The following is a 27,958-nucleotide window of genomic DNA, read 5'->3' as shown; positions in this document are numbered from 1 at the left end:
CCAGGCCCACGTAGAGAGCTTGGCCTCTGCATCTGCATGAGTCCCCTCCATGCTGGCCTGGGCCCATGGGCCCTGCTGGGTCCTTGTGGAGTCAGGGTTGGGGGTGTCCAGGTCTGCGCAGGGCCTGGCCTCCAGGAACAGATGATGCTGGAAGCCAGAGTCTGGGGTGAGACTTCTCTGACCCTGTCTGAGCCACTCCCTCTTTGCTGCCCAGAGCTGACCCTGTGTGAGGGCAAGGGCTCTCAGCTGCAGGAACAGTGGTTTATTGACCAGGCAGGGCCTCCCCAGCCCGGCCTCTGCTCCCCAAGGGGCTCAGGCTGTGTGGGCTGGCCCTGGCAGAAGGTGGACAATCCTCTAGGCCCAAGGACATGGGGGTCACAGAGGTAGGGGCCTGGGGCCCACACATCCAGGGAGAGTTCCCAACCGTTCCCAGCGGCTATCCCAGGCAGGTAGCAGGTTCGGCCCACACCTGAGTGCCCAGACCCTGGGCAGGGCTGGGAGGCACCTGACCCCACCTCCAGCAGCTCTGCAAGTGTGGAGTGAAAAAAGGTGAGTCTATGTGAGGATGGGGTTGGTTACAACTGTGGTTTAGGCCTGGGGTGGGCGCGGGGGGGCCTGGAGGCCGAGGGTGGGCTGGCGGGTGCTAGGCAGGGCGACGGAAGAGGTTGCCAGTTCGGAGCCGCCGCAAGAGCTCCAGCCACAGCAGCTGCCGCTCCCGACGGGCGCCCTTCATGAGGCTGCTGTTCTCCAGGGCGCGGCGGGACAAGTAGGGCAGCACCTCCATCACGGGGCCGTAGGGCACGTACTTGTACACGGGGTAGCCGGCCTGGCCTGCAAGGGGGCAGATATGCCATGAGGTCCAGGCCCAGCACCGCACCCCATCACACCAGGGAGGGCCCCACTCACCCAGCGGGAAGCTGATCTGGTCACACATGCCTAGCAGCTGTCCAAAGTACACCTGATGGTCAGCAGGATGCAGGCACAGCTCCTCCATCCTATGCAAGTGGAGCCAGGAGCTGAGGGCCAGCTCCAGGACACTGTCCCCGGTGCAGGGGTACAGGGCTCCTGTCCCAGCTCTGAGCCCGTCCTACTACCCCAGGTTCCCCATCTACACTCTCCAGACTTCATCCCCTGCAAGGTGGGGCTGGGGTATGGGCTCTGCCTGGCCCTGCCCCAGTGAGGTCTCTTCTCAGCAGGACTCTGCTGGGCTGCCCTACTCTTCTCCCTGGGGAGGCGTCAGCCCTTAGCCAACAAGATCCTCCTCCTGCTTTCCCCACCCTCCCCTCTGCCACCTCTCCTCTACCTCCCTTCCTGGAGGTGCAGCCCTTCCTGGGGCCCTGACCCACCCAGCAGCCTGCCCCACAGGGCAGGGAAGCTCCTCAGCTCTCCTGCCATCCCTTCCTCAAGCCCCTCCGGGGTTCTGCGGTATGACTGGTCTCTGGCCCTGCCCTGGCCCTCTGTGGGCTGCTCCTCTGCCCCATCCCCACAGCTGCTCTGTCCCACACAGCTGCCACCAGCCCCCGAGTCCTCGGAAGGCGGCTGCCCTGAACCGAGATGTGCTGCACATGTCACATACACACGGGATTTAGGAGACTTTGTAGAAACATAACACTCAATGCTGTGCTGCTTTTCTAAAAGCAGCTGGAATACGATTTGAAGTAATATTTTGTATATTTTGGGTTAATTAAAATGTATTCTTGAAATTCATTTTATCTTTTTTAATGTAGCTACTAAAAAATTTTACAGATGTGGCTTGCATTATATATCTGTTAGCACTGCTCAGATATTGGGGTGGGGCCCTCAACTCTGTCCTGTCTTCACACCACCCCTGACAGGGTCTTACAAAGATTCTCAGGGTTTGAAATATCCATGCAGTGACAGTTCTCACGTTTCATCTCCAGCTTCCTATATCCAGGTATCCTGACTTAGCCGGTCTGCACAGCACTGGGGCCCCCACCCTGGGCTGAGTTCTGCCCGCTCCTCACACATCACCTGGGTGACTGGCGGGGCCTGTGCTGTGCTTCCCACTCCCTCCCCGAGGGCCTCACCTCCCCTGTTCTCTCCCCGCCCCAGCCCTGGCTCCCAGAGTACCCATCAGCCAGAGGCCCTTTCCCTCCATCGCTGGGCTGGGCTCCAGTGTCGGGACCACCCAGTCTAAAGCAGGCACCCGTCTCTGCCACATCGCCCTGGTCTCCATCATGTGTCTCCCTCAACCCCAGGACAAGAACCCGAGAGCCGGGCTGCCACTGCTGGCTGCCCCCTCCCCTGTGGTGTGCATGGCCTCTGCCATGTGACTGCAGCTCCCCCCAGCGCCGGGCAGCAACTCACTCTGCCTGGCATCTGGGCTTGGCCTCATGAGGCATTTTGGCCAACAGGGAGGTACCAAAGGTGACACAAGCAGAGGCTTGCCCTCTCCAGGCCTTCTGGAAGCCTGAGCCCACCACATGCCCAAGCCTGGGCTGGCCTGTGAGACACTGGACCTGGGTACAGCCTCCTTTACTGCCCCAGCCATGAATGAGCTCATTAGGCCCCACCGGCCCCAGATCACAGATGCAGGAGGGACACAGGCACGACCAGCAGCACAAGCATCAGCTGAGCCAGCCCGCCCAGGCCTGCAGAACATGCCACTGTTTCAGCCTCTAAGTTTGGGGCTGGTTGGCTCCTCGGCCAAAGCCAACTCGGGTTGTTTGAGGGTAGGTGGTGTGGCAGTCTGGGCCCGGCATAGGACAGAGCAGCTGCCATAGTCTAGAAGCACTTACTCAGGGGAGGGGACCCCAGCTCCCCAGAGCTCCCCAGCCACCCACAGCAGGGGCACAGAGCTGAAGCCTGCAGGGGTCCAGCCTCAGGCAGGGTTGTGAGCATGGTATTGGGGGAACCTGGCACACGGCCCTTGGGGCCATGAGGAGAGAGCCCAGCTGCCACTCAGGGGAGGGGGAAGCTGTGTCCAGTAGGGAAGCCACCGCCACAGCAAGACAGTAGGGACAGACAGGTGTGAGGGGGAAGCTGGAGAGAGGAAGCCCTGCTGAGGGCAGGCTGTCCTTTTGGAGTTGGATGGTGATGTGTCTAGTCAGGCTGTGAGCCCACCAGCATTGAGAGTCCACCCAGAGGCTGGGAGTCCTGATTACAAGCTGAGAGGACCCACCAGCTCCTGAGTGCTGGCTCCTGCTGGCCGCCAGGCCTGTGCGTGTGGAGACAGTGAGTCTGTCCCATCTATGACAATTAGCAGAGGGTCAGGGCACAAAAGTGGGTGTGCTGCGATTTCAGGCCATGAAAAAGCAGCAGCATCGTGAACAAAGGCCGAATGTGGACATAACTGAATGATTTCAGAGCCGTGAGTCAGCTCCCCGAGCAGCACCAGGATGTGTCCTGTTGGCTGCAGCCCTGGCCCCAAGCTTGGCCCTGTGGCTTCACAGCTCCTTGGGGAGCCCCCTCGTGCCACAAGCCCTGGATCTGGAACACCCTGCCCTGCTGTGGAGTGGAACCTCTGCTCAGCTCCTAGGAAGGTGAGAGGCAGCGAGGCCACTGCCCAGGCCCCCGAGGGTTCTAGGGGTCCCATCCCTGGGAAGGCGGAATCTGGGAGGGGAGGGGGACCTAGGATCCCATTGTGTGCATAGCTTGGGCTAAGGCATGAGATAAAACCGGGGTGACAGTACTGGAATATCCAAGAACTGACTTCACCTAACTGCTGCATTTGACTTGTTAGAATTCTACCAAAGTTGTGCTCCATGGGACACATGTTTAAAGGGAAAACAGACCGTTACATTCCAGATGTAGTTAAAATGTTAAGGGAACTGCTTATAAATGAGGCGGCGCTGTGGAGGCCTCCTGAGGGACTGGGCTCCAGCACTGCATCTGTACCTTTCAGGAGCCTTCCGAATCCCCTAATGAAACTTAGGTTTTTAATTGTGAAGTTTAATAAGTCAGATGTTAATTTTTAAAAGGCTGGTTATAGTGGCTCATGCCTATAATTGCAGCACTTTGAGAGGCCAAGAAGGGAGAATCACTTGAGGCCAAGAGTTTGAGACCAACATGGTGAAACCCTGTCTCTGCTAAAAATACAAAAAATTAGCCAGGCATGGTGGTGCACACCTGTAATCCCAGCCACTTGGGAGGCTGAGGCATAAGGAATTGCTTGAACTTGGGAGGTGGAGGTTGCAGTGAGCCGAGACCATGCCACTGCACTCCAGCCGAGGTGACAGAGCGAGATTCTATCTTAAAAAAAAAAAAAAAAAAAAAAATGTTAATTTTAAAAACCAACGTAACTGCAAAGAGCCTTTGTGCTCTCACAGTCCAATGTCCAGAAGGCCAGCAGACCTGGGCCTGCAGGGCACTGAAGCTGCCCTCCAGTTCATTTCACCAACCTTTCCCCACAACCGCCCGCCTGCACCCAGCAGGTTGCTCTGCCCACCCTGAGCTCTGCGCTGCTGCCACCTCTCCCCAACCAGAGGAGCCAACGGCTCGGGTGGGGTGTCGGTGCAGGGTGGGGCGCACCTACCTGCGCAGCGTGAAGCGCACTGTGTCCTCGTTGTGGGAGGCCACCATCACCTTGGCCTTGGCGTTGTGCTTCAGCTCCTCCAGCACGTAGTCCAGGCACCTGTGGAGAGTGCCACGTGAGCCCAGTTCCAGCCTGTGGTCGCCTGCGCCTTTCATTACCAGCTGCACAGAGAGGAGGCCGAGGGCAGGCCCAGGGTCATCCAGTGAGCTGGCTCTTTCCAAGGGTGTCCACAGGATCCCACAGGATCAGGAGGAACAGGAGCAGCATCTGCCCCTCCCAGCACCTCATGAAAAAGAAAGACCAGCAACCAAGAAGAAGTGAGCGATGTCTGGGACCAGACAATTCACGCAGAACCAGCTGGGGTACAGCGTCCCTGCATCGAACGTGCCGTGACGCTGGGGACCAGCCCAAACATGGCCATGAGCCTCATGACAGACACAGCTTTGCTTCTGGGGAGGGATCCTACAGTGCCCCTCGGCCCTGCAAGGAAGTAAAAGGGAAGCAGGTCCCTGTAGGGCACAGTGGGGGTGGGCATCCCGGTGCACCAGGAAGCCCGAGCAGTACCACCCTCCTGCAGCGAGGACACAGCAGGCTTGACCACGCGCACATTCTCTCTGACCCAGCAATTCCAGTTCCAGGAACCTAGGACAGCTGCATCCTCAGACACAAAACCCCTGATGGCCTGTGTGTACCACAGAGGGTGACGGTGTGTCCAGCAAGTCCCTGTTATAATAACCAGACTGAAACCAGTAAGATCAAAGATGCTGGATACACAGTCCCGGGCACCCCATGCCGGCTGGTAACAGCGCCACTCTGCAAGCCCACACAAGGGGACCCAGATGGAACGCGAAATGAAAAGCACATTGGGCAGAGAACACACTACAACGCAAACAACAATGGCGGAGATGTGTGCGCTGCGGCACGATGGGCACAGCGGTGGCAGGAGGGGAGCTGCAGCCAACCAGGAGACACCTGGGGTCTCTGAATTTGCAGCACACACGCCTCTAAGAGGAAAAGCTCATGGTTGGCCAGCCTGTGCTATGTGAAAAGATCACCAGGAAACTAGAGCAGTAAAAGCAGGTGCAGAACAGCTGATGGGCGATCCCACTGTGTGAACTGAAAAGCAAACAGGCTGAGCCTGCGGGGCGGGGAGGGCCGGGTGCTCATGCACATCTCTGGATCTAAGTGTCTGCAGGAGCCGGCTCAGGGAACTGTGGCCTATTTTGCTTTGTTCAATGGGCTTTTCTATATTTGTAAAAGAATAACCTTAATGTTTTTGAAAAAGCAACACATGACACAAAAGCAGAGGAAATACCAGTTCTGACCTGGGGACACACGAGGCTGCCGCTCCTGCTGGGGTCTTCTGGCCCCAGCAGGGTGGGACAGGGTCAGTCTCCAAGCCTCTCCCTCAGGCCCGGTTTCTTGGCGCCCTGCCCTGGGAAGATGGAGGCACGGGAGAGCTGCACACCTGTGGTACATGGCGTTGGTGGCCTCGTACGTGGGGTTGATGGGGTCCTCATAGCCGATCTCTGCCGCACGGGCTCGCTCCTGGGCCAGGTAGGCGCCCCGCACCAGCTTGGCCCCAAAACACCAGCACTCACGGCGAGCCAGCTCCACGCCCAGGGTCACATTGTCATAGGCATCCTGTGGGGCCAGGGCCAAAAGTCGCAGGGAGCCTGGGCAAGCCCAAGTGACAGCAGGATGGGGCCTTCCTGGGCCCAGGTGCAGTCACCAGGGCTGGGCAGCAGCTGCCTGGGGAGGTGCAGCTCAGGGCACCTGGAGCACATGTGGGTGAGGATCTGTCCCCAAGGAGCAATGGCAATGGGGATGTCTGCAGCTTCCTGTGTGGCCCGTGGACAGCCCTGTGGGAGCAGCCCAGGCACCAGCAGCCATCATGTGCCCTAGACTCCCAGGCTGACGGGGGGATGGGTGTGTACTGCAGGCTCCTGCCTGGACCCCTCCCCATGCCGCCCTGTGTCCTCCGGGCACCCGGCTCACCCCTGAGAGCTCTGAACCTGTTAACATCCCTGAGCAGTTTGGGACCCACAGGCTAGGGTGGGGTCCCTGAATACATGTGACATCCTGGGTGAGTCTTTCCGGGGAGGGCCCAAAGCTTTCATCCAGTTCTTAGGGGCGTTGAACTGAAAACACGCTGGAGGAAATGGTCGTGTGGCGCCTTCCACGTTTGGGGCGTCGGGCACATCTAGTGGACCCTCATAGAGATCGCTGTCTTCCTCCTGCTCCTTAGACACTCGGCGGGTTCCGAGAACCACAGGAGAGGCTGCGGGCAGCGGGCCCTTCTTCCTACTCTGAGCCAGTCACCCCGGCCTCGGCCTCCTCTGCAGGCCTGGCTGTGGCCACCACCTAAGGGGCTCTTTTCTGTACCCCAGGGCCCGCCCTGGGTAAGCTGTGCTGCAGAAGACCCCAGCAATCCCTTGGGGGCATGGCCCACTCCCTCCTCCATCCCGTGAGCTCCCTGGCGGGTGCTGAGTGTAGAGCCAGGCAAATGCCAGGGAGCTCAGAAGAGAGGAGCCCCGCCTGTGGGGTCTCCAAGCCCCAAGGCAGGCAGGGAGGGGCTGAGCGGGGAGCTTGCCTTGAGGTAGCACTGGTACGTGTTGAAGATGAGCGGCTTCTCCACATTGAACTTGCGCTGCATCTCCAGCGTCAGGCGGCTGATGGCCGGCTGGAAGTAGGTCTGCTCGGCGTCCACCATCAGCCGCACGCCCACCTCTGTGGCTTTCTGAGAGGTGCAGAGGGTGGGGCAGTGGGAGCAACTGTTGCTCAGGTGAGGCAGGTGCCCTCTTCTGCACGAGTCCCAGGTCCTCAAGGCCCCAGCCCTCTGCCCGAGCAGGGCAGCTCACCTTGGCCAGGACATCCATCCGCTGTAGCATCCTCGTCATCTGTAGCTCCTCCTCCTCAGTGAACCGGGACAGCAGGGGCTCCAGCTGTCCTGTCTGGGGGTGCAGCACATGGTCAGGCCACAAGCGAGGGCTGGAAAGTGCCACCCTGAGGCCCAGGCTAAACCTTTCTCAGTGTTCCCAGCCCACGGGAACCCTCTGATCTGCCCATGCAGGGCCGGGAGGGCCACCTGGACACAGCAACACAGCGCCCGGGAACCTCCAACGCAGCCAGTGCACTGCCCTACGTGGGCCTGGTGGCACCATGAGGGAGCTCATTGGCCATGTCCGTGGGCCCCAGGCTCAGTCTAGGCCTGCACCCCAAAGTGTGTACTCTAGTAGCCTCCCCAGTTCCCACAGAGGCCCCACTGTTGTGGGAGGGCCCCCTGCAGCTCCCATGTGACACTGAGGAAGTGAACACTGACCACCCAATCGTCAAACAGAAGGGCTCCGCCCGGAGCAGGGAGAGGACCCAGGAGGAGGAACCCCTGGCTACAGGCTGACAGGGCGGTCGTGCAGCACATGCTGACACATGGTTGGGGACCAGGGCAACCTCCAGGATGAGGCCTTCAAGGAGCTGGTGCTCAGAGGCCATGGGGACCCATCCTGCAGGGCCTCCCACTCACCCCTTTGCTGCCCCAGCAGCCTTGCCTCACTGAGCACACACAGTACCCCTCTAGCCCTTGCTACACCATGCTAAAGTCTCCAGCAGCTGGTGGCCTTGGTGCACAGCCGCTCTGTACACACGGCGCCCCGAGGCTCTGGGTCGAGCTCTCTAAGTTTGAGGCTGGGCCCTTAGTGGACTGGGGCTGGATGTGTCATGGAAAGCTGCCTCTGCAGGATGTTTTCTGAAGGTGCTTCTGTTCTTTCTTCGAATCCCAGCTTAGGCTGTGGTTTCAAGCATTCTGCCAGGTCCTGGGCCCCCCTCCCACAGGCAGATGACTCTCATTCCTCTCCCCGCTGTGTACAGGCTGGCCTGGTGACATGTTTCTAACAAAGAGAACTCGGCAGAAAAGACACCGTGTGACTTTTGAGGTGAGGCAGGAAAAGGTCACCCAGCTTCTGCCTGGCTCTCACGTCTCAGGGGACACTGGCCCTTAAAGCCCAGCTGCCGTGTTGGGAAAAAGCCCAAGCCACAGCCAGCACCAACTTCCAGACATGGGAGTGGGCGCCTCCACCAGGTCCCAGCCCACCACTCTGTGAGTACAGCTACCCAGGAGACCCCAAGGGAGGACTGCCCGGCTGAGCCCTGTCAACCCCAGAACCATGAGGGAGAAGCAGAGTGACTGCTGTGTTTCAGGCCTCTGAAGTTTGGGGTGACTTGATGCACAAGACAGATGACTTGGGGAAGGCCCAGACCCCCTCTCCTTGTGGTGTCTTAAGGCTCTGCGTGGGTCTCTGTCCCACCAAGCACTCTGTGGGCACTAGTGGGTTTGTCTCCTTCCCCCTGGACCACAGGGGGTCTGTGGGGCCATAGTGTGCAGTGATCTTGGTCATGTTAACTTCCCAGGGTGGGCAACCAGAGACACGCGTGGCAGGCTGAACTCCCTTCTCAGCCCAGCGCCCTGCTGAGCAGGGCCTCACCGAGGAGCGGAGGTGTTACCTGAGCGTTGGGGACCACCAGGTGCTTGGAGAGCTTGGTCCTGCTGTCGATGAGGCTGCCCCAGTCCAGCAGGTCCACGGTGCTGAGGGAGGAGGCGCATCAGCAGAGGGGGCGACCCCACCTGTGGGTGCTGGGGTCGGGTGGGGGATCCAGGCCCAAACCTGTCCGTTCACCAACCACCACAAAACCCACCTCGGTGTGCAGTTTTAAAAGACAGAGAAGGCTGAGGCAGGAGAATGGAGTGAACCCAGGAGGCAGAGCTTGCAGTGAGCAGAGATCGTGCCACTGCACTCCAGACTGGGCGACAGAGCGAGACTCTGTCTCGGAAAAAAAAAAAAAAAAAAAAGAGAGAAAATGTAAATACTGTTCTCTGTTTAAAAATTTAAAACCAGTGGCGTGCAGTGGCTCAAACTTGTAATCCTAGCACTATGGGAGGCTACGGTGGGCAGGTCACTTGAGCCCAGGAGTTTGAAACCAGCCTGGGCAACATGGTGAGACCTGGTCTCTATAAACATAAATTAATTAAAATAATTTAAAACCAAAACACAAACAGTCCTGTATCTAGGCGGCTCTGAAAACACTGAGTACCCTAGGGCTGTTTTGGGCTTGTGGAGGGGCCAAGCATAGGCAGCCAGGCGGGAGGTGGACACAGCTCTGGGGGCCAGGGAGGACACAGTGGGCAAGGCTGACAGTATGTGAGGGGACGGCTGACTACTGCACCACCCCAGTCACCTCCCCACTTCAACTGGGGGCTCCTGGTGCCCTCGGTCCCAGCCCCTGACCCCAAGGATGGGGCGTGGGGCTCTGATCCTTCACCTGCCAGCGTGGGCTCCAGGGGGGCTGAGAGTGCCACCTTTGCTCTGGACCCAGATAATTCTATAAAGAGCCCTCTATGGGGGCCTCAGGGACCTGAGGCCATCAAGTCCTGCTGTGTGAAAAGCAGGTCCTTCAGCACTGTCATCCCAAGGCCCACCCTCTCAGGCAGGGCAGCCAGGACTGGGAGACACCGCTGGGGCTTGGCTGGAACCATGGCTGATGCTCGTGTCCTCTCAGCCTGGGGGCTGTTCTCACCCAGACACTCCCAGGGTCTCCGCCGTGAACCAGTCCTCAATCTCAGCCTTGGATGTGATGCCCATCTTTGCAACACTTTCCTTGAGAAGTGAGAAGGCCTGGATCAGCCCCATTCGTTCACATTTTATCCTTCCCCCACCCATTGGCCTCTGGTGCTGTTTCTGGCTTTATTACATCATTAGCGAGAAACGGGATCCATTTCTGGTTTGTTTCTACTGCATAGACAGGTCTATTCCCACCCTGCTGCTGATGCTCACCCATGCCCTGCAGGGCTGGTCCCCAGCCCTCCCACCAGCATCTCCCTCCTCTGTTCAGCGTCCCTCTGACCTCCTCCTCCCCACAAGGCCAACCCCAGCAGCTGCAGAGTGAGCCACATGCCCTGGATGAGTTCCCCAAACCGCCTCAGACCACTGCCCACCACGCCCCTTGTGCGCCCCCACGGTGCCCACCCCCTCACAAGCCCCGGGAGTGGGGAAGGGGAGGGCTGCCCCACCTGCAGCGCAGCCACCTCCAGCTTGGTGTCCATGGCAGCCAGGCCCGCCTGCCCTTGCTCCGCAGCCATTTGGTGAAAGAAGCGTCTCCACTTGGTCAGCACCTCTGAGAACTGCAGCTGCAAACACAGGCCTGAATGCCATCTGCACATGCCCCTGCCCGCCCCAGTCCCCCATGCAGCCCCTGTGGCCAGCTCAGGCCTCTAAGGCACAGGCACCTGTGCTTTCAGTGGATGCCCACAGCTGTCCTGAGGACTCGCACAGCACCAGACTCTGCAGGTGGAAGGTTCTAGCACTTACCAGAAACTGGGGTCTCCCCAATGCCGTGAGCTTAATGGCTATGAAGCCGTCATCGCTGACTCTACCTGTCAGAAGCCACAGGAAAAGCCATGACGGCCCTGAGAGGTGCATGGAGGCAGTGCAGGGTGGGACAGGGAGGGCTGGGACCTCACCAGCCTACAGCAGGCTCCTGACCCCACCCCCCCCCACCCATGAAGTCCCCGCACATGGCGCTCTGGAGGTCCTGTAGAGATGGAAGGGGGCTCCGTGGCGGGGTCTGTGTTTGCCATGCAGGTGCGGGACAGCAGTGGGCACAGGAGCTGCCTGTCCCCTGCCAAGCAGCCCCCACAGGCTCCCTGCCTCAGTTTCCTCCCCTGTGCCACCAGCACCATAGGCTGCTCACCCGTGGGTCACAGAATCCAGAAACACCGAGCATGGCTAAGGCAGAGACACCCTAGCAAGGCCCCCTTGCTCAGGCCTCTGCCCCGGAGCCAGGGTCTCCCAGGCACCTCTGATGTTCCTGCCCCCACACAGCCAGCCCGCAGTCCCACCCGGTCCTCCAGGCCGACCCTCCTGCAGCATTCTTCCCCCTGACACTTCTTTCCAAGCAGCAACCAGAAATGTTCCTTTAAAGTGAAAGCAGATCTTACCATCTCATCTTGTTTAATGTCACCCCAATGCAGGGCCTTCCCCTTCCATCTGCCCCGGGAGAACAGGCAATGGGCGAGAAGACGCCCCTCACCCTGATGGCCCAGCATTCAGCTGGCCACTCTGACCCCCAGCCCTAGTCAGGAGGCGGCTTCCAAGCACTGCTTGGAAGGGCCAGGTGCAGTGGTCCTGGCCCTTTGGGAGGCCAAAGTGGAAGGTTCGCTTGAGCCCAGGAGTTTGAGACCACCCTGGGCAACATGGTGAAACACCATCTCTACAAAAAAATACGAAAAGTAGCTGGGTGTGGTAGTGTGCACCTGTAATCCCAGCACTTTGGGAGGCCAAGGTGGGGGGATCACTTGAGCCCAGGAGGAGTTCCAGGCTAGCCAGGGCAACATAGTGAGATCTCTCTTTTTTTTTTTTGAGATGGAGTCACTCTGTCGCCCAGGCTGGAGTGCAGTGACACAATCTCGGCTCACTGCAACCTCTGCCTCCTGGATTCAAGTGATTCTCCTGTCTCAGCCTCCCAAGTAGCTGGGATTACAGGCACCTGCTGCCATTCCTGGCTAATGTTTTGTATTTTAGTAGAGACAGGGTTTCACCATGTTGCCCAGGCTGGTCTTTAACTCCTGACCTCAGGCAATCCACCCGCCTCGGCCTCCCAAAGTGCTGGGATTACAGGCGTGGGCCACTGTGCCTGGGTGTAAGACCTCCTCTTTACAAAAATAATAACAAAAACAAAAACTTGGCCAGGTGTGGCGGCGTGCACCTGTAGACCCAGCTACTCAAGAGGCTGAGGTGGGAGGATGGCTTGAGCCCAGGAGGTCTAGGCTGCAGTGAGCTATGATCACACCACTGCACTCCAGCGTGGGCAACAGAGTAAGATCCAGTCTCATTTGAAACAAACAAACAAAAATATGAACAGGCTTGGGACCTGCTGCAGGTTCGGGTGTTTCTAACACTGAAGGACACTGGGCCTTGGTGACCTCCGGCTTCTCTAGCCCTGGAAGCACCTGCTCCCCCCACCTCTGGCCCCCAGAGGCTGTGTCAGGGAGGGATTCCCAGGCAGAAGATGCGACACCAGCTCCCTGAATGGAACCTCCACCCTGGGCTAAGGGTGGCTCAGCAGCTGACATGGACCAACTTCCTGCAGCTCCTGGTCCTGGCCCCAAGCCAGGGAGAAGGGTGGGGAGCATGAGGTGGGATCAGGGAACAGGGGGCTGGGGCGGGGGCAGGAGATGCCTTCTGGGAGGCAGTGGGACCCCTCAGGAAGGGCCCGAACAGTGAGGCACCCAAGTGTGACCAGAACCCAGCCCTCTGGCTCCTGCCCCAGCTTGGCGTTCACCCACCAGCACCTCCATGAGCCCAGGGGTCCACTGGGACATGGCGGGGGTATAGCTAGCAAAGAGGGGGCCCCACCTGAGGCTTCGATGCAGCGCAAGAATGTCTCCATGTGGCTGTCGCACTTGGCCTCGTTGGCATAGAAGTAGGTGCGGGCACTGATGACGCCACTCCTGCGGTCCCCGAAGGCCCGGTGGGCCTGGTATTGCTTATCTCGCTTATTTGTCCCTGGAATGGTGAATGCACGGCCTGAGCACAGCTCCAAACACCCACTCCCACCACCCACACGCCAAGGCCCCAGGGCCCCTACCCTCAGGAGGGCTCCAAGCGTAGTGGCCATGCCAGCCTGGCCTGGGCACTGTGCTGCCCCATGGTTCCCATCCCCAAACCCACCCTCCTGTCTGCACTGCAGCTCTTCCACCTGCAGTGCTGCATCCCCCTGGCGAAACCTCCTCATGAGGCCAGGACGCAGAGCCTCCTCAACAAAAGCCTGGGTCCACCAGGAGGCCGTGAAAAAGAAGCAAAGAATCGCTTTCCCCAGACGCTTGCGAGTATGTCAGAGCCCAGAGCGACAGAGCAGGTGCCCTGGATACAGCAAGGGCCCTGGACATAGGGAGGATCCCGGACTCCGACATCACCCCAAGGCCCACTTGTGCTCCAGCCTAGACTCTCCTAGAAACCAGGGGGTGCGTGGAGTGGGGAGGGCGTCTGTTCACATGCGGCGGCCTCTCACTCACCACTGCCATCCCTCTCCGCAGCTGAGGTGCAGGACCTGTGGGAAGGAGGGAGAAGGCAAAGGTCATTGTCACACCACCTGAGCCTCAGGTGACAGCCAAGTTCCCACTGAGGCTGCACAGAGGGCCCCACCACAACCCCGGTGGAGGGTAGATTCCAAGGTGCAGCCCCAGCCCCGCCCCAGCCTGGGGAGAACACCTGGGCCTGGGAGGGGCAACACTTTATGGGGCCTTTGTGTCCCAAGGGCTCAGGAAGCCCGGGGCTCCTTGTGGGTGGAGAAATCAGAACGATATGCCTGAGTTCTCAGAACAGCCCAGGCCTTGCAGCAAGTTCTTGAATAAAGGTAGTTACCTGGTTCCAAGTCAGGGCTGAGAAGAATGGAGGTGGGAAGGCACAAGCACACAGAGATCCCTAAATCCCCAACGAGGCCCCCTTACTCAGGCCTCTGTCCCAGAGCCAGGGTCTCCCAGGCACCTGATGCAAGTGCAGGCTCCTGCCCCCACGCAGCCAACCCGCAGTCCTGCAGCCAGCCCGCAGTCCCACCCTGTCCTCCAGGCCGGCCCTCCTGCAGCATTCTTGCCCCGACACTTCTTTTCCAAGCAACAACCAAAAATGTTCCTTTAAAGTGAAAGCAGATCTTACCATCTCATCTTGTTTAATGCCACCCCGCTCCAGGTTCCCATCATTTCCCAGTAATACCCAAAATCCTGGGCCTCTGGCATGGGAACCTCAAGACCAGTGAGGCCAGGATGCTGGCTGTCCCCCGCTAGGCTGGCCACACTCTGCCCAGCCAAGCCCCTGTCCTTCCTGCAGGTGCCTCTCCATCCCCGTCTGGCCTGCACCCCCATTCCCACTGGCCCCTCCGTCCTCTAGGGTACCTGGCTCCCCTCCCCCACCAGCCCTGCACCCCTGCCAGAGCCACTGTGAACACCCTCCTCTTCCTCCTCCTCACGCCACAGTCTGCTTCCTGGCACGTGGTTTCGGTGCTGTGTCATTAGGGCTAGCAAGAGTTGCTGTGGCTGTGAAGTCTACTGTGACAAAGTGACCATGGTCTCTCCCTGGCCCCGGGAGCAGCTCTGTGGTCATCTGACTTTATATTCAAAGCCTGATTAAGTCAGTGACCATGGGGAGAGGTTGGCTGCATAACCAACAGCATCCAGAGCCTTCCTGAAGCTCCCCAGAGGCGGCGCTCGGACCCTCGGGGGGCAGCTCTGTCCACACTCACAGGAAAGGACAGGGTCCCCCTCAGGTGCCGGGAAGGGTAAAGGCAGAGCAGTGGTCAGTGAGCCACATCCCACAGGCCTCCACATCAAGGAGCCTCAGCTGACTGCTTTCTACCTTCCACCTGCTCAAGGAGCAAGCCCTGGGCCAGGAGCCCCCACCAGGAGGCCTTCCCTCCCACCCACTCCTGGGCTGCCCCACATGGGCCAGGGACTCCTCATGTGCCTCCAGGTCCTCTAAGGCTGCAGCCCAGGGATGGGAGCTGGCAGGCAGATATGCACTGGCCGCCTTGTGCTGACAGAGATGTGACAGAAGAAGGTGGAATGTCATCTTGTGACTAGGGAACAGGCAGGCAGCATGTGACCCCCTGCCTTCGACAGGGAGCTCCCGGGTCCCTGGGTTGGGAACCTCAAGACCAGTCATGAGGTCAATCCCAGGACTTTCACGCCGAGGTTCGGGTACAACCAGGCAAAAGCCATCTCCAAGGGGGACTCACTCTGCCAAGGCTGGGGCGGCAGCCAGAGCCCCGCCCAGGGTAGAAACCCTCATGGCAAGGAACAGCAGACAGTGGGGATGGGGCCTCAGGGGCCTCCATGACCCTGATGAGAAGATCCCATCTTGAAACCACACAGCCCACAGTTTGGATAACATGAGACTTAACCAGACAGGTGTCTGCCTGTGAGGCAGCCTGCCTTCATGAAACAGGATCGTTATCTGACAGGTCCCCGGGCAGACGAGTTCCGGCTAAGCATTCCCACAGCTGTTGTGTTCATCCTCCGAGGTGGGCCCGGCAGGAGAGGCTGGGGAAGCCAGGGCCGCTCCCTCTCCTGCTCTGACACGCTCAGAGGCAGAACACCATAGACAGAATGCCCCTGTTTCCCTCCGTGAACCTCCAGAGCACAGACCAGGCTGACACAGCCAAGCACAGTGGCCAAGATGACCGCATAGCATGTGCAGTGGCCAGAGGGGCAACCAGGTCTCAGAGTGGACAGCTACATGGCAAGGACAGGGCCACACTCTCCAACAGGCATCATGGGTTAGTCACAAGGAGACACAAATGGTGGTTCCCAGGCAGGTCAGGGTCCTGTTTCCACTGGAGGGGAGGAAGAACGCACCCTCAGAGCAGCTGATTCAGAACTGCCGGTGCCACATGGGAAATCTGGCTTTCCCCACTTGGGACGCTGCCACATCATGGCTCAAGGCACCACAGGGAAGAGGGGGGCACGTGGCACTGGCAACTGTGGGGTGTTAGAGGAGGAAGGGTGAACTGGTGGATGTGAGGCCCTGATCAGGGTGGGGACCACATCCCAATGACTGCTTAAAGCCGGGACCCGCCTTGTGCTCCCCCAGCCCCACCCCTCATCATGCCCAGGGCATAGTCTATGGAAGGGCACATGATCACACACATGGGCACGGCCCGGGACACAGAGAAGGGAAGAGCAACAAGGGGACATGGGGCAGAGGAGGACAAGCACGAGTCCCCAGGGGGTCTTCCGAGACAGCAGGAAGACCCTGACCACCCCTTCAGCCTCTACCGAGCTCAGCTCTGGGTAGCTGTTCCTGGGGACGTGATGCCTGTTTGAAACAAGCAGAGCATAGGGGTCCACGCCCTGCCCTTGCCCAACTCTCCCCTGGAGGGAAGCCTGGCAAGCCCCTTCCTACCTGTACCCCCTTCCCCAGCTCCCCCAGCCCCTGCCTCCCCAGCCCCTCGCTCAGGACACACACTGCACACATATCCCAGGTGAGCTGCCCCAGCCTGGAGACCAAGGCCCAGACCCCGCCTCCAGCCAGCCCTGGGCCTGCACAGCCCGACTGATGCCCCCATCCATCCGCTAGGTGTCCCCTCACAGCCCAATCGTCAGGAAGATGCTTGGCCCCTTCCCCATCCCTAAGACCTCAGCCTGCTTAGGGGATCCCTGGGACTTCTCTCCTGGGATCAGGTGGGGCCCTGGCCTCTGGGAAGCATGGTCCCACCCCTCCTCTGTGTGGGCGCTGCTGTCCTGCACCTCCAGCCTCCCACCTCCTCCTTCGTGCTCCAGAGCACTGCTGGGACTCGCTTCGCCATGCACTCAGACGCCTCCATCCTCCCTGGGCCTCTCACGGTTAGGCCAGCACCACCCGCCATGGCCTTCATGTGGGGCGGTGGCCTCAGCGTCTCTCCCCAGAGTAGAGCTCATGGCCCTTGTGACAGGAAGGTAGGTTAGGAATACAGATCTTTCAGCAGTTCCCTGCACTAGGGTCTGCATAACTGGTCATTCCCGGCCAGGCAGGCCATGCTGCCGTGTGGACATCAGATCAGTGCTTGCAGACCCAGCCCTATCCCCATGGCTCAGGCCCCTCTGAAGGCACAGAGCAGCTGAGCTGGGTAGGTGTCCTCACCATGCACCCCCGTGAGGACAGGAGGGAACCCTGTTCACTTCCCAGAGCTGGAGCAGGGCCCCTGCAGACAGCAGCCACCAGCAGCAAGAGAGGCGCAGCCCTTGCAGGGCAAGGGACTCAGGCTCCTAAGGGGACGGGTGCCCAGCTCCCTGGCAGAGTGCAGGCCAGCCCACCTCCAGACACACAGCCTGCAGGGCAGGGAGGAAGCGAGGCAGGACCACCCAGGGAAAGGAGTCTTTTCATACCAGAGGTGCCTGAGAAGAAAACCCCATTGTGAAACCAAGTCCCCACCCAGACTCCTTCTGAGAACACACAGGCCATTGGTTATTCAACAGGCAGCTCAGCAAAGGTTGCAGCCAAGGGCTCAGGCAGCTGTGAGGCCCACAGGGCCTGCTAGGAACACAGTGGGGTGCTGGGGCTGGAGCACCCCACCTTCAAAACAGCCAATCACAAGGCAGGGGCTGGGCTTCTCTCTCCGGGCAACTGGCAGCCGGCATGCTAAGGCAAGGCACAGACATTCCGTTCCCAGGGCTGGAGGCCTCATGTGACTGCCTTTCCCTCCCCTTCCCAGGCCAGCCACCAGGGAGGGGCATAGCAAACAAGACCTGACAAGGTCCACAGAGGGATTGTCCCAAGCCTCATGTGGGCCAGGCTCAGCTGCTGTCTGGGTGCAGGGGACCCAAATACATAAGGAGACACAGGGAGATCCCATCTTTACAAAAAAAAAATTTAAAAATTAACCAGATATGATGGTGCATGCCTATGGTCCCAGCTACTTAGGGGCTCAGATGGGAGGATCACTTGAGCCCAGAAGGTTGAGGCTGTAGTGAACCATGGCACCACTGCACTGCAGCCTGGGCAACACAGCAAGACCCTACTTTTAAAAAAATGGTTGAAAGAAATCAAAACAAGAATAATATTTTGTGACACAAGAAAATTATATGAAATTCTAATTACCATGGCTCTACTGAGGCAGAGTGAAGCCGCTGTAGCAGGGAGGGTCTGGCCCAAGACTGAGAGTCTGTGCCACCTGGCTGTTTACACAAACATTTGCTGACCTGATGGGGGAGGCTCTGCTACAGCCTCTCTTCTGCAGGGATTCCTGACCCACAGGCGGGTCCCACTGCCTGACCCTTGCCTGGCCTCAGCCTGCCCTGCAGGTGTGGAACCTCCCAGGCCTGGCCCCTGCCCCAGTGTCAGTGGAGAAGGGAATTGAAGCCAGGAGCAGAGTGGCAGGCCGGCCTGGAGTCGGCTCCTGGAGGTCACTAACCCGACACAGAGCCCCTTCCCTGGGCAGTGAGTGTAGAGGGCAGTTGGTACCACCCTGACCCGCCCTCCTGGGCATCAGGACAGAACAAGACCATGTTTCTCTCCACTTCCTGGAGCAGTCCCTGGCTCATGGGAGATCCAGGCAAGACCAACCACTCTTTGCAGAGTGCTTGGTCCATATGCTGGTGCCTGTGCCCCTCCAGGCAGTGGCCTAGATAGGGCCAAGGGCCACTCTGTGCTCGGCTTCCTCAGGCCTCACACACACCAGGCCTCCCACGAAAGCTGAGAGCTGTCATCTACATGAAGCAAAAATGCAAGAACTCCAGGCAGAACCCAGGAGGGTCGTCGGTAGTTGGGCTGACCAAGCTCTCCTAGGCTTGGCCTCCGCCCAGCTGAGGCTGAAGCCCAGCAGCTGGACACGTCCCACCTGCTCCCACTGGGTGCTCCCGGGTCATGATCAGAATGCCCGCAGACACCGGGCAGGCCTTACTCCATCTCCTTGTGCTCTGCCTCCTCGGGGCTCAGGTCCTCCTCCACTCCATAGTCCAGAATGGCGCCGACACCGAAGGCCCTGTTGTGCCGAAGCAGGGGCTGGATGGACTCCTGGTCCTCGCCGGCTACAAAATGCCCATAGAAGGTCATCTTCATGAGCTTGTTGAATAGCCTCTGCCCTAGAAGTTTCCTGGCAACATACAGCAGCTGAAAGGCAAAGGGAAGCCGCTGTCCTGGGCTGCCCGAACTCCCCTTCCCCAAGCAGGGCCCCGCTGCTCATCCCCGACCACAACACTTAACCCCAGCCGTGGGTCCCTGATATGGTCTCTTGGTGACTGGGCTTCCAGTGTCGATTTCATGGTGAAGACCAGCCGAAGCCGCTTGCTTCTCCACTCTGTCCATCACTCCAGTTCCCATCCAGAACAAAGAGACCACAGGAGGTGCCGCCTGCTTGGCCTGGGCACACTGTTCCCACCTGGACTCTGCCCCTTCAGGGCCCCACCCATGAGTCACTCCAGTGGCACACGGTGGGTGCCTGACCACTGCTTGGTGGAGAAAAAGGAGAATGGCCGGCCTCTGTGGGGACAGCAGCGGGCATTGTGAGACCATCCTCTGTACCCACATCTTGGCAGTTCTGCGGGGGAAGAGGAGGATCTAACTTGACTTTCTAGTACTTGACTGCCCAGATTTTTCAATGTTTTGTTCCCTCTTATCCCAAGTCCCTAAAACAGTGTGACTGGCACGAGGCCGGCCCCTGAACGGATGCTAAATAACAAACGTGTGAAACTCAGGCTGAGTCTGTGTCCAGCTGGAGGGAAGCATGCCCTGGCGACAAGGACAATGAGCTAGGTGACAGTCCACAGAGGCCTGTGAGATGACTCCCTCCCCATGACCCATAGGCTCTGCAGGGTCATCTGGGGCTGACCAGTCACTCTGACGGACGCTGCCCGGGAACTGCTCGGCTGTCTCCTCCAATCATATTTCACCACATCGCTCATTCACATGTCCCAAGCTCCCATGCACCAAGCACCTTTTATAGACTGGAAACAACCAAAGGAAACTGACAAGGATCTCACATCCTGGTGGTAAACGAACCCCAAAGGGGAAGGAGGGACTCTGCCTGTCACTCAGGACAGGGGATGGGGCAGTGCCTGCACGGTGGGGCAGAGGTGTTTACTAACCTAGACCCAGGAGTGGGGCTTGCCAAGGCAAGGAGACGGCATGGAGAACTGGGGGAGCTCCAGCACGGGGGACAGCCAGGGCAGAAAAGACAGGGACAACAAGAGGCTACTGGGAGAGGAGGGCCGAGTGTGATACTCAGAAGCACACCTCTGCCCCGTGTCTGCCACCCCTGCCGTCTCAGCACCGACACAGGAAGAGCCTGAGATTTCTCAAACCCGATGGAAACTAGAACTCCTTTTTTGTGGGAAGCATCTCTTGAAACCATAGTTTCAGGAACAACTTCTAGTCTAAACAAAAGCATTAGCGAGTCAAACACTTATACCCAAGCCAGCCCTGAGCACCCACACACCTGCCCACAGGCAGACATGGCCCCACAGCCTTACCCTGAACATTGGTGCCCCATGGAGATGCCTCCTGACCATCACCCCTGGGCACGCCATGGGGCAGCCCCAAGGACCAGGGTTTCCCAGGCACTCACCCCTGCCTTCCTGCAGCCTCCACACAGAATCTGACTTTACTGCGTTTTGTTCTTTCATAAAGAGGATTAGAAACTGGAAAATGAACATGCTGACATGTTCTCCGTCTCCCACTGAGCCTGAGCCTGAGCTGGGAGCCAGGCCTCATTCCTGCCGGCAGCACCCAGGGATAGCTGGGAGAACAGGATGGGTCTGAAACATATCAAAGAACACCCAAGTGGCAGGCGGGGCAGAACTGGGGACCTGAAAACCATCACTGAGCTCATCCACATCCGCTCTGAGAGAACCATCAGAAACCCAACAGGAGGGAGGGTGGGCAACTGTCTGCTGCAGGGGCTGGCACGATTGCCTCACAGGGCCACGCGGTCTCCCTCTACCTAACCGCTCGCCTCTGCACAGCCAGCACTAAATGAAGAGGCGGGAGCTGGTTCCAGGCTGCACTGGTTCCAGGGATGCTTCTTCAAAAGATCGGGGGGCTGAGGGACTGGGTCCGGGCTGAGGCTGAAAGCTCCCTGCACAGGGCTACAGAAGCACAGGCAGGGCCGGCAAGTTTATTTATTTATTTATTTATTTTTAGAGGCAGGGTCTCACTCCTGGGCTTAAGTGACCCTCCTGTCTCAGCCTCCAGAGTAGTTGGGACTAAAGGCACGCACCACCAGCTCAACTAACTTTTTTTTTTTTTTTTTGAGGCAGAGTTTTGCTCTGTTGCCCAGGCTGGAGTGCAGTAGCACAGTCTCGGCTCACTGAAACCTCCACCTCCCAGGTTCAAGCGATTCTCCCGCCTCAGCCTCCCAAGTAGCAGAGATTACAGGTGCCCACCACCACACCCGGCTAATTTTTATATTTTTAGTAGAGATTGGGGTTTCTCCATGTTGACCAGGCTGGTCTTGAACTCCTAACTTCAGGTGATCCACCTGTCTCGGCCTCCCAAAGTGCTGGAATTACAGGTGTGAGCCACCGCGCCCGGCCCCTGCTAACTTTTAAAAATATTTTGTAGAGACAGGGTTTCACAATGTTGCTCAGGCTGGTCTTGAACTCCTGGCCTTAAGTGGTCCTCCTGCCTTGACCTCCTGAAGTGCTGGAATTATAGGCATGAGCCACCATGCCCAGCCTAGGGCTGGTATGAGCAGAGCAAAGCAACCACTGTAACACTATCCTGGTGTCACTGATGCCCCCGTATGGCACTACCTGAGACCAGGGCAGCCCCTTCAGGTGAGGAGGGCCTTCGAGGATTTAGAAACCTGCACCAGTAACATATACACTTGTACCCCCTGTGAAAGACTCGATCAGATGTGTGCAGAGCAACACTGGCAGAGCCAGTTCTCTCCCCTCCCCCTCCTCAGGGAACCACCGTCACCATGGGTCCTGTCCCTTCTGTGAGGGCACACCTAACCTCAGTGCTGTTGTCATGGAAATCCCGGGACTTTCCTAAACCCTCCTCAAAAAGCCCTGCTTTCAGGCAAGGGCGGGCCCCAACGCCGTCCGCATCCAAGGCAGCAGCTCAAAGATCAATTCCTGCAACCTGACACTCCTGTGGCAGGTGTGATGGCCCCACTGCCCCGGCGCCTCACAGACCTGTGCTGGCTCAGCAGAAGGAATCTCCCCACAGCCACAGCCCAGAGGGTGAGGGCAGGCCCCCCTGCTCTGGCCTACCCGCAGGACCAGGTTCTAGTGAGCAGCTCACAAGCCCAGGACCTGGCCTCTGCCTTCTTCCAGTGCTGAGGCTGCCAACACCCACGGGACCACTAACAAGACAACAGCACAGACCCCACCGAGGGGCTTCCCAGAGCACAGGCAGGACCCTAGGGGAGCCTGGGAGAGGTCGCCTCTGGATGCCCTGCCTCTTCCAGGTACCCACAGCACCATCCCTGAGCCCTGGCACTTGCCTTAAGAAGGCACCCAAGAGACGGCAGAGCCGACACGTTCCTCCCACGGTCACGGAACAGCACCTGGCATTCCCCTCAGCGGACTGGGCACCAAACCCCACACCCAGCTCTTCTGGCTTCTCTGTGCAACAACTGGTCTAGACAAAAAAGCTTAGGGCTGTGCCTAGAGAAACCTGACCTGGTGCCTTCCTAGCCCTCTCTCCATCTCGGCCACAAGGTGGGCACGGCTTCTGTACAGCTGGCCCCAGCTGCCACCTAGGATGCCCATCCTTGCCCTGGGCAGGGACCTGTAACTGGCCACTCCCTCCCCTGGCATTCCTGCCCTGCTGCCTCCTCCTCCTACTGCAGCACCACCAGCACTGGCTGCTCTTTCTGGATGCCCCTTAGATGTGGGCACTCCCCAAAGCCTCCACATCACCGTCCCTCCCCCTGCCCGTTCCTCTACCTGGGATGTCCCTTCTCACCTTCCTGCTCTCCACGGCCACGGCTTGACCTTAAGGCATCTTTATGCACACAAGCACAGAAACGGCCTCTCAGAGGCCACTGTCTGTCCAGTTCAGCTCCTTCTTCCTCCACCATCCTCCGCACCCCTGCCACCACTGGTCCTCGGCTGACCGTGGCGCTCCCCATGGGATTTGGGCCAACAGCATCTGACTCTGATTTCGTGAACCTCTGCCCTCACCTCGCACCCGCCGAGGCCTCACCTAAGCTCAAGTGTGGCTCAGTGCTTCTCATCTCACACCACTCCCCGCCTTCCCCCGCCTCCTGGTGAGGCCAGGGGTGCAGCCCCCGACCTCCGAGTCTCATCTGAGAAATCAACACCACCAGAACCCCAGCGCCAACAAAGGGAACGAAACTTGCAACCTCTTCCCAGGGTCACTTGGAGATAATCCTCATCTCTAATACCCCTAGGCCGATGCGGCTACAACAGCGTTCTGCTTGTTGCCCCCGCCCCCACCCCCACCAAAAGTCCTCACACTTTTTAAAGTTACCATGGGTGAGTTCAAAGCTGGGCGTTTGAGGGGCTTCCCTTTTTCCCCAACAGTGTGCTCAGAGTGGCCCTGTCTGGGAAGCGGCTGGGTCCCGTGGATTTAACTCTGGAGTCCTACACCAGGCTTCTCTTGTGGCAACATGAAGAATACTCCATTTTAAATTCCAAGTGATAACTTTGTATTTCCACAAGTGGTATATATCGTAAATATTAAAACGATAATTGTTTTTAGTTGGTAGACATCGACAAGTAGGAAAATTTGCGAGGTTCGAAAGGCACTGCAGGAAACGCCTCCCTTCCTGGCTTCCCTCGCTCCAGGAGATGCTTGGGAGGCACCCCTTTCACGCCAGGAAGCTCCATAAAGGCTCCCGGGACCGGCAGAAGCCCCGCGCCCCCGCCTGCACCCCGCGCACCTGCTCATGGCGCGCCAGCAGCGCGGGCCAGGCGCACAAGCGCAGCACCAGCAGGCTGCGCGCCAGCTCCCAGGTTCGCCGGCTGCGGTACGCCTCCTGCGTGTTGCCGAAGTCCACGGCGGGCACCGGTGCCCGCACTGCCTTGGCCGACCCACGTCCCGGCAGGGCTCCTGGGCCCGCGGCGGGCTGCTCGCGGACGGCCGGCGCCGTGGACAATGGGGCGAAGCGGGGAATGTAGGGGCGCAGCACCGGCAGGACTCGCCTCAGAGCCATGGCGGGAGGCCGGTACCGGCCCGGGCCGCTTAAGTATGCGCTGTTGGTCCCGCCCCGCCCCGCCCCGCCCCGCCCCGCCCCGCCCCCGGAGGCCTCGCCCGATATTCCCCACAAATGCCAAAGGCTTAGACTTGACAAGCACGCCGGCACTTCATTTACATGGTGGGGACCCTCTGCCGGCAGGGCTGAGGCCAAGGCCCACTGGCTTCCCAAAGCCTCTGCTCCTGCTCTCCATGAAGACAACAACAGAGTGAGACCCTGTCTCAAAACAAAACAAAAGAAAAATCATGTATTTTCATATAGCTAGAAGATTATTGAGTGTTCGTAATGCAAAGAAATGATAAATGTTTAAGATGACAGCTATGCTAATTACCCTCATCTGATCACTGCACATTGCATGTATAGAAACACCACTACATACCCCACAAATATGTACAATTATTATGTGTCAACTAAAAAATAAAAATATCCGAGTGTGGTGGCTCACGCCTGTAATCCCAGCACTTTGGGAGGCCAAGGCAGGAGGATCACTTGAGCCCAGGAGGGGCCAGACCAGTCTGGGCAACATAATAAGACCTCATCTCTACAAAAAAATACAAAATTAATCAGGCATGGTGGTGTGTATCTGTAATCCCAGCTACTCAGGAGGCTGAAGTGAGGGGATTGCTTGAGCCCAGGAGGTCGAAGCTACAGTGAGCTATGATCATGCCACCACACTCCAGCCTGGGCAATGGAAGGAGACCCTGTCTCAAAAATAAAAATGATTTTTGTTTTGTTTTGTTTTGAGACAGAGTCTTGCTCTGTCGCCCAGGCTAGACTGCAGTGGCGAGATCTCGGCTCACTGCAACCTCCGCCACCCGGATTCACGCCATTCTCCTGTCTCAGCCTCCCCAGTAGCTGGGACTACAGGCGCCCGCCACCATGCCTGGCTAATTTTTTACGCTTTTAGTAGAGACAGGGTTTCACTGTGTTAGCCAGGATGGTCTTGAACTCCTGACCTCCTGATCCGCCCGCCTCAGCCTCCCAAAGTGCTGGGATTACAAGCGTGAGCCACCGCGCCCAGTGAATTTTGTTTTTTTTAAAGACAGAGAGATTCCAGACACAAATGGCCACAAGTTGTATGGTTCGGTTTATATGAAGAGTTCAGAGTAGACAAACCCATACAGACAGAAGTCACACGAAGACAAGCCCATAGGGTAGCCTGGTGAGTGCCTGGAGGTGGGGGACTGGAGGAGTAGGAGGGGCTGTCAAGGCCTGCGGAGTTTCTTTGGGGTCTGGAAATACTCTGGGACTAGAGAGTGGTGATGTTTGCTCATCCTTGTGTATTCACTGAAAAACCATTCAATTGTGCCATTGAAATGGGAAAAATTCCGTGGTATAGTGCAAAAGGTAATACATGAATCGTACAATGAATTATATCTCAATAAAGCTGTTATATTTTTTTACAAAGCAAAGTTGTAGCATTTGCTTCAAGGAAGCCTGTGGCCCTGCACAGAGGCAAAGGTGGGCAGGGGCTGCCAGGGGCTGCCAGGGGCCGGGCTGCAGAGAGGGCAGCGGGAGAGGTGAGGGGTGCAGGGATCACAGAGCTTGCCACTCATGTCCAGACCATAGCAGGGCAGGCCTAGCGCCGGGTGCCCAGGCCCATGGGAGAGCCCACCTGTGAGGGCGCCTGTGGGAACAAGGCTGGCCTGAAAGTCACTGGTTGCGTATGACAATCAGTGAAACAACTGAGATTCACAGGAGCTCTGTAAACACTAGTGTCAGGCCTCTGAGCCCAAGCTAAGCCATCATATCCCCAGTCACCTGCACATATACATCCAGATGGCCTGAAGCAACTGAAGATCCACAAAAGAAGTGAAAATAGCCTTAACTGATGACATTCCACCATGGTGATTTGTTTCTGCCCCACCGTAACTGATCAATGTACTTTGTAATCTCCCCCATCCCTAAGAAGATTATTTATAATCTCCCCCACCCTTAAGAAGGTACTTTGTAATTCTCCCCACCCTTGAGAATGTACTTTGTGAGATCCACCCCCTGCCCACAAAACATTGCTCCTATCTCCACTGCCTATCCCAAAACCTATAAGAACTAATGACAATCCCACCACCCTTTGCTGACTCTCTTTTCAGACTCAACCAGCCTGCACTCAGGTGAAATAAACAGCCATGTTGCTCACACAAAGCCTGTTTGGTGGTCTCATCATATGGAGACATGTGAGACAACTAGGAAGCAAGTCTTATGCTCAGCTGGGGACTCCTGGCAGGTGGCTACCCTGAGCCAGCTGATGGCTTTTTTTTTTTTTTTTAAGAGACAGGGTCTTTCTGTCTGTTGCCCAAGCTGGAGTGCAGTGGTGTGATCACAGCTCACTGTAGTCTTGAACTCCTGGGCTTAAGTGATCCCCCTGCCTCAGCCTCCCAAATAGCTGGGACTACGAGCTGGACTGCACCTAACTAATTTTTTTAAAATATTTTTTTGTGGAGACAGGGTGTGGCTGTGTTATCCAGACTGATCTAAACTCTTGGGCTCAAGTAGTCCTCCCACCTTGGCGTCTCAAAGTGCTGGGATTCGGGCGTGAGCCACTGCGCCCAGTCGTGGATTATTTTGAAAGAATGATGCCCCACCAGGGCCAGAGGATCCAGGTGGGAGTCGGTGGCGGGGGGTCCTCAGGGAGATGGGCTGGGTGGGAGGTGAGCGCCGGGGACAGAGGGGTGGGCTCTGTTCTCCAGCTCAGGAGATGGGCAGATCTGAGGGGCCAGTCTTGGGCATGTGGTGGGGACCCAGCTGCTGGGCGCCCCCGAGGTTGGGCCGGTCACCAGGGCCTGCCACTCCCAATGAGAAAGCAGACAAGAAACAGACTTTTGAGGGTAGAGAGGCTGCTGTGCTGCCCATTCGGCCCCCTGGGGACACTGCAGTCAGCCCCGCTCAGGACTCCTTCTGTTCCCCCACTTGCCACTTGCACTCATTCCCAGTAAGATCATTGTTTCTCCTCAGCCGTGAGCATGACATAGGAGCTCTGGCAAAGTCTTTTTTTTTTTTTTTTTTTTCTGCCATGTGCGTCTTACCTGGACTCCTGAAATATTTGTTTCTCTGCCGGAAACGGGGCTCCCTGCATTCATTCTGATTTGTTGCATTTTTGCTGCTTGCCCTGTGGCCACTTTTACTGATATATTTGCTCTGTCTGCAGGCAAAGGAATTCATTCCCATTTGTTTAATTTGGGGCTTGTTCTTCCGTTATCTGCTGCACCAAACCTGGGCCGCTGGGTATATAAATTCCCTCATCGGTACTTTCTCCCCTTAACCACTCCACACTGCCGTTCACAGATCCTACTTGAGTTCTATTTAGCTATGTCAGTTTATTCATTTTTCTCAAAGCTAGTAAAATGTGATTGCAGTTCCTGAAGTTAAGATTGTCTGCTAGATCCCAGAACACGCCACTGTTTATGTGAAAGCAATAACACTTCACCACTTTATATAATCATTTTCAATGCACGTGTGAGGAAAGGTATTTAGACACCACCCCCATCCCTACCAGATTGTTTCCTGCTGAGACCAGCTCAGTTGGGGAGACTCTAACCCAGTGGTGCTAGAGAAATTAAAGACACACACACGGCTGGGCACAGTGGCTCATGCCTGTAATCCTAGCACTTTGGGAGGCCGAGGCAGGTGGATCACGAGGCCAGGAGATCGAGACTATCCTGGTTAACACAGTGAAACCCCGTCTCTACTAAAAATACAAAAAAAATTAGCCGGGCGTGGTGGCGGGGGCCTGTAGTCCCAGCCACTTGGGAGGCTGAGACAGGAGAATGGCGTGAA

General features: G+C 57.9%; 1 protein-coding gene across 3 annotated transcripts; it reads right to left on the bottom strand.

Moving 5' to 3' along the window:
• Window positions 1-242: 242 nt before the first annotated feature.
• On the bottom strand, window positions 243-24,176 carry PRODH (proline dehydrogenase 1). 3 transcript variants are annotated; one of them, XM_031656489.1, is made up of 14 exons: window positions 23,870-24,176; window positions 18,920-19,128; window positions 13,563-13,597; window positions 12,904-13,053; window positions 10,858-10,922; window positions 10,560-10,676; window positions 10,067-10,146; window positions 8,996-9,077; window positions 7,357-7,449; window positions 7,089-7,235; window positions 5,964-6,139; window positions 4,496-4,594; window positions 907-995; window positions 243-831 (listed from the first exon to the last, which is right to left on the bottom strand). In XM_031656489.1, the coding sequence occupies exons 1-14, from the start codon at window positions 24,140-24,142 to the stop codon at window positions 644-646; spliced, it is 1,803 nt and encodes a 600-aa protein (XP_031512349.1). In that variant the 5' UTR covers window positions 24,143-24,176; the 3' UTR covers window positions 243-643. The 3 variants fall into 3 exon arrangements, with proteins under 3 accessions (XP_031512349.1, XP_031512351.1, XP_031512350.1); XM_031656491.1 differs by lacking the exon at window positions 23,870-24,176 and adding an exon at window positions 22,930-23,421; XM_031656490.1 differs by lacking the exon at window positions 23,870-24,176 and adding an exon at window positions 20,582-20,744.
• Between the last annotated feature and the right edge of the window lie 3,782 nt (window positions 24,177-27,958).

The sequence above is a fragment of the Papio anubis genome, chromosome 16 (genome assembly GCF_008728515.1).
Source record: "Papio anubis isolate 15944 chromosome 16, Panubis1.0, whole genome shotgun sequence".
Taxonomy (NCBI): domain Eukaryota; kingdom Metazoa; phylum Chordata; class Mammalia; order Primates; family Cercopithecidae; genus Papio; species Papio anubis.
Note: the sequence above shows the minus strand (reverse complement) of the source record. Positions and strands in the feature narration are given on the sequence as shown.

Excerpts from the sequence above, each read along its gene's own strand:
- PRODH (XM_031656489.1), bottom strand. The coding sequence starts at position 24,142 with ATGGCTCTGAGGCGAGTCCTGCCGGTGCTGCGCCCCTACATTCCCCGC. Across the intron at positions 10,147-10,559 it reads TGGAGGTGGCTGCGCTGCAG|GAAAGTGTTGCAAAGATGGG; the intron begins GTGGGGCAGCCC and ends TCACTTCTCAAG. Across the intron at positions 7,236-7,356 it reads GGATGGATGTCCTGGCCAAG|AAAGCCACAGAGGTGGGCGT; the intron begins GTGAGCTGCCCT and ends TGCACCTCTCAG.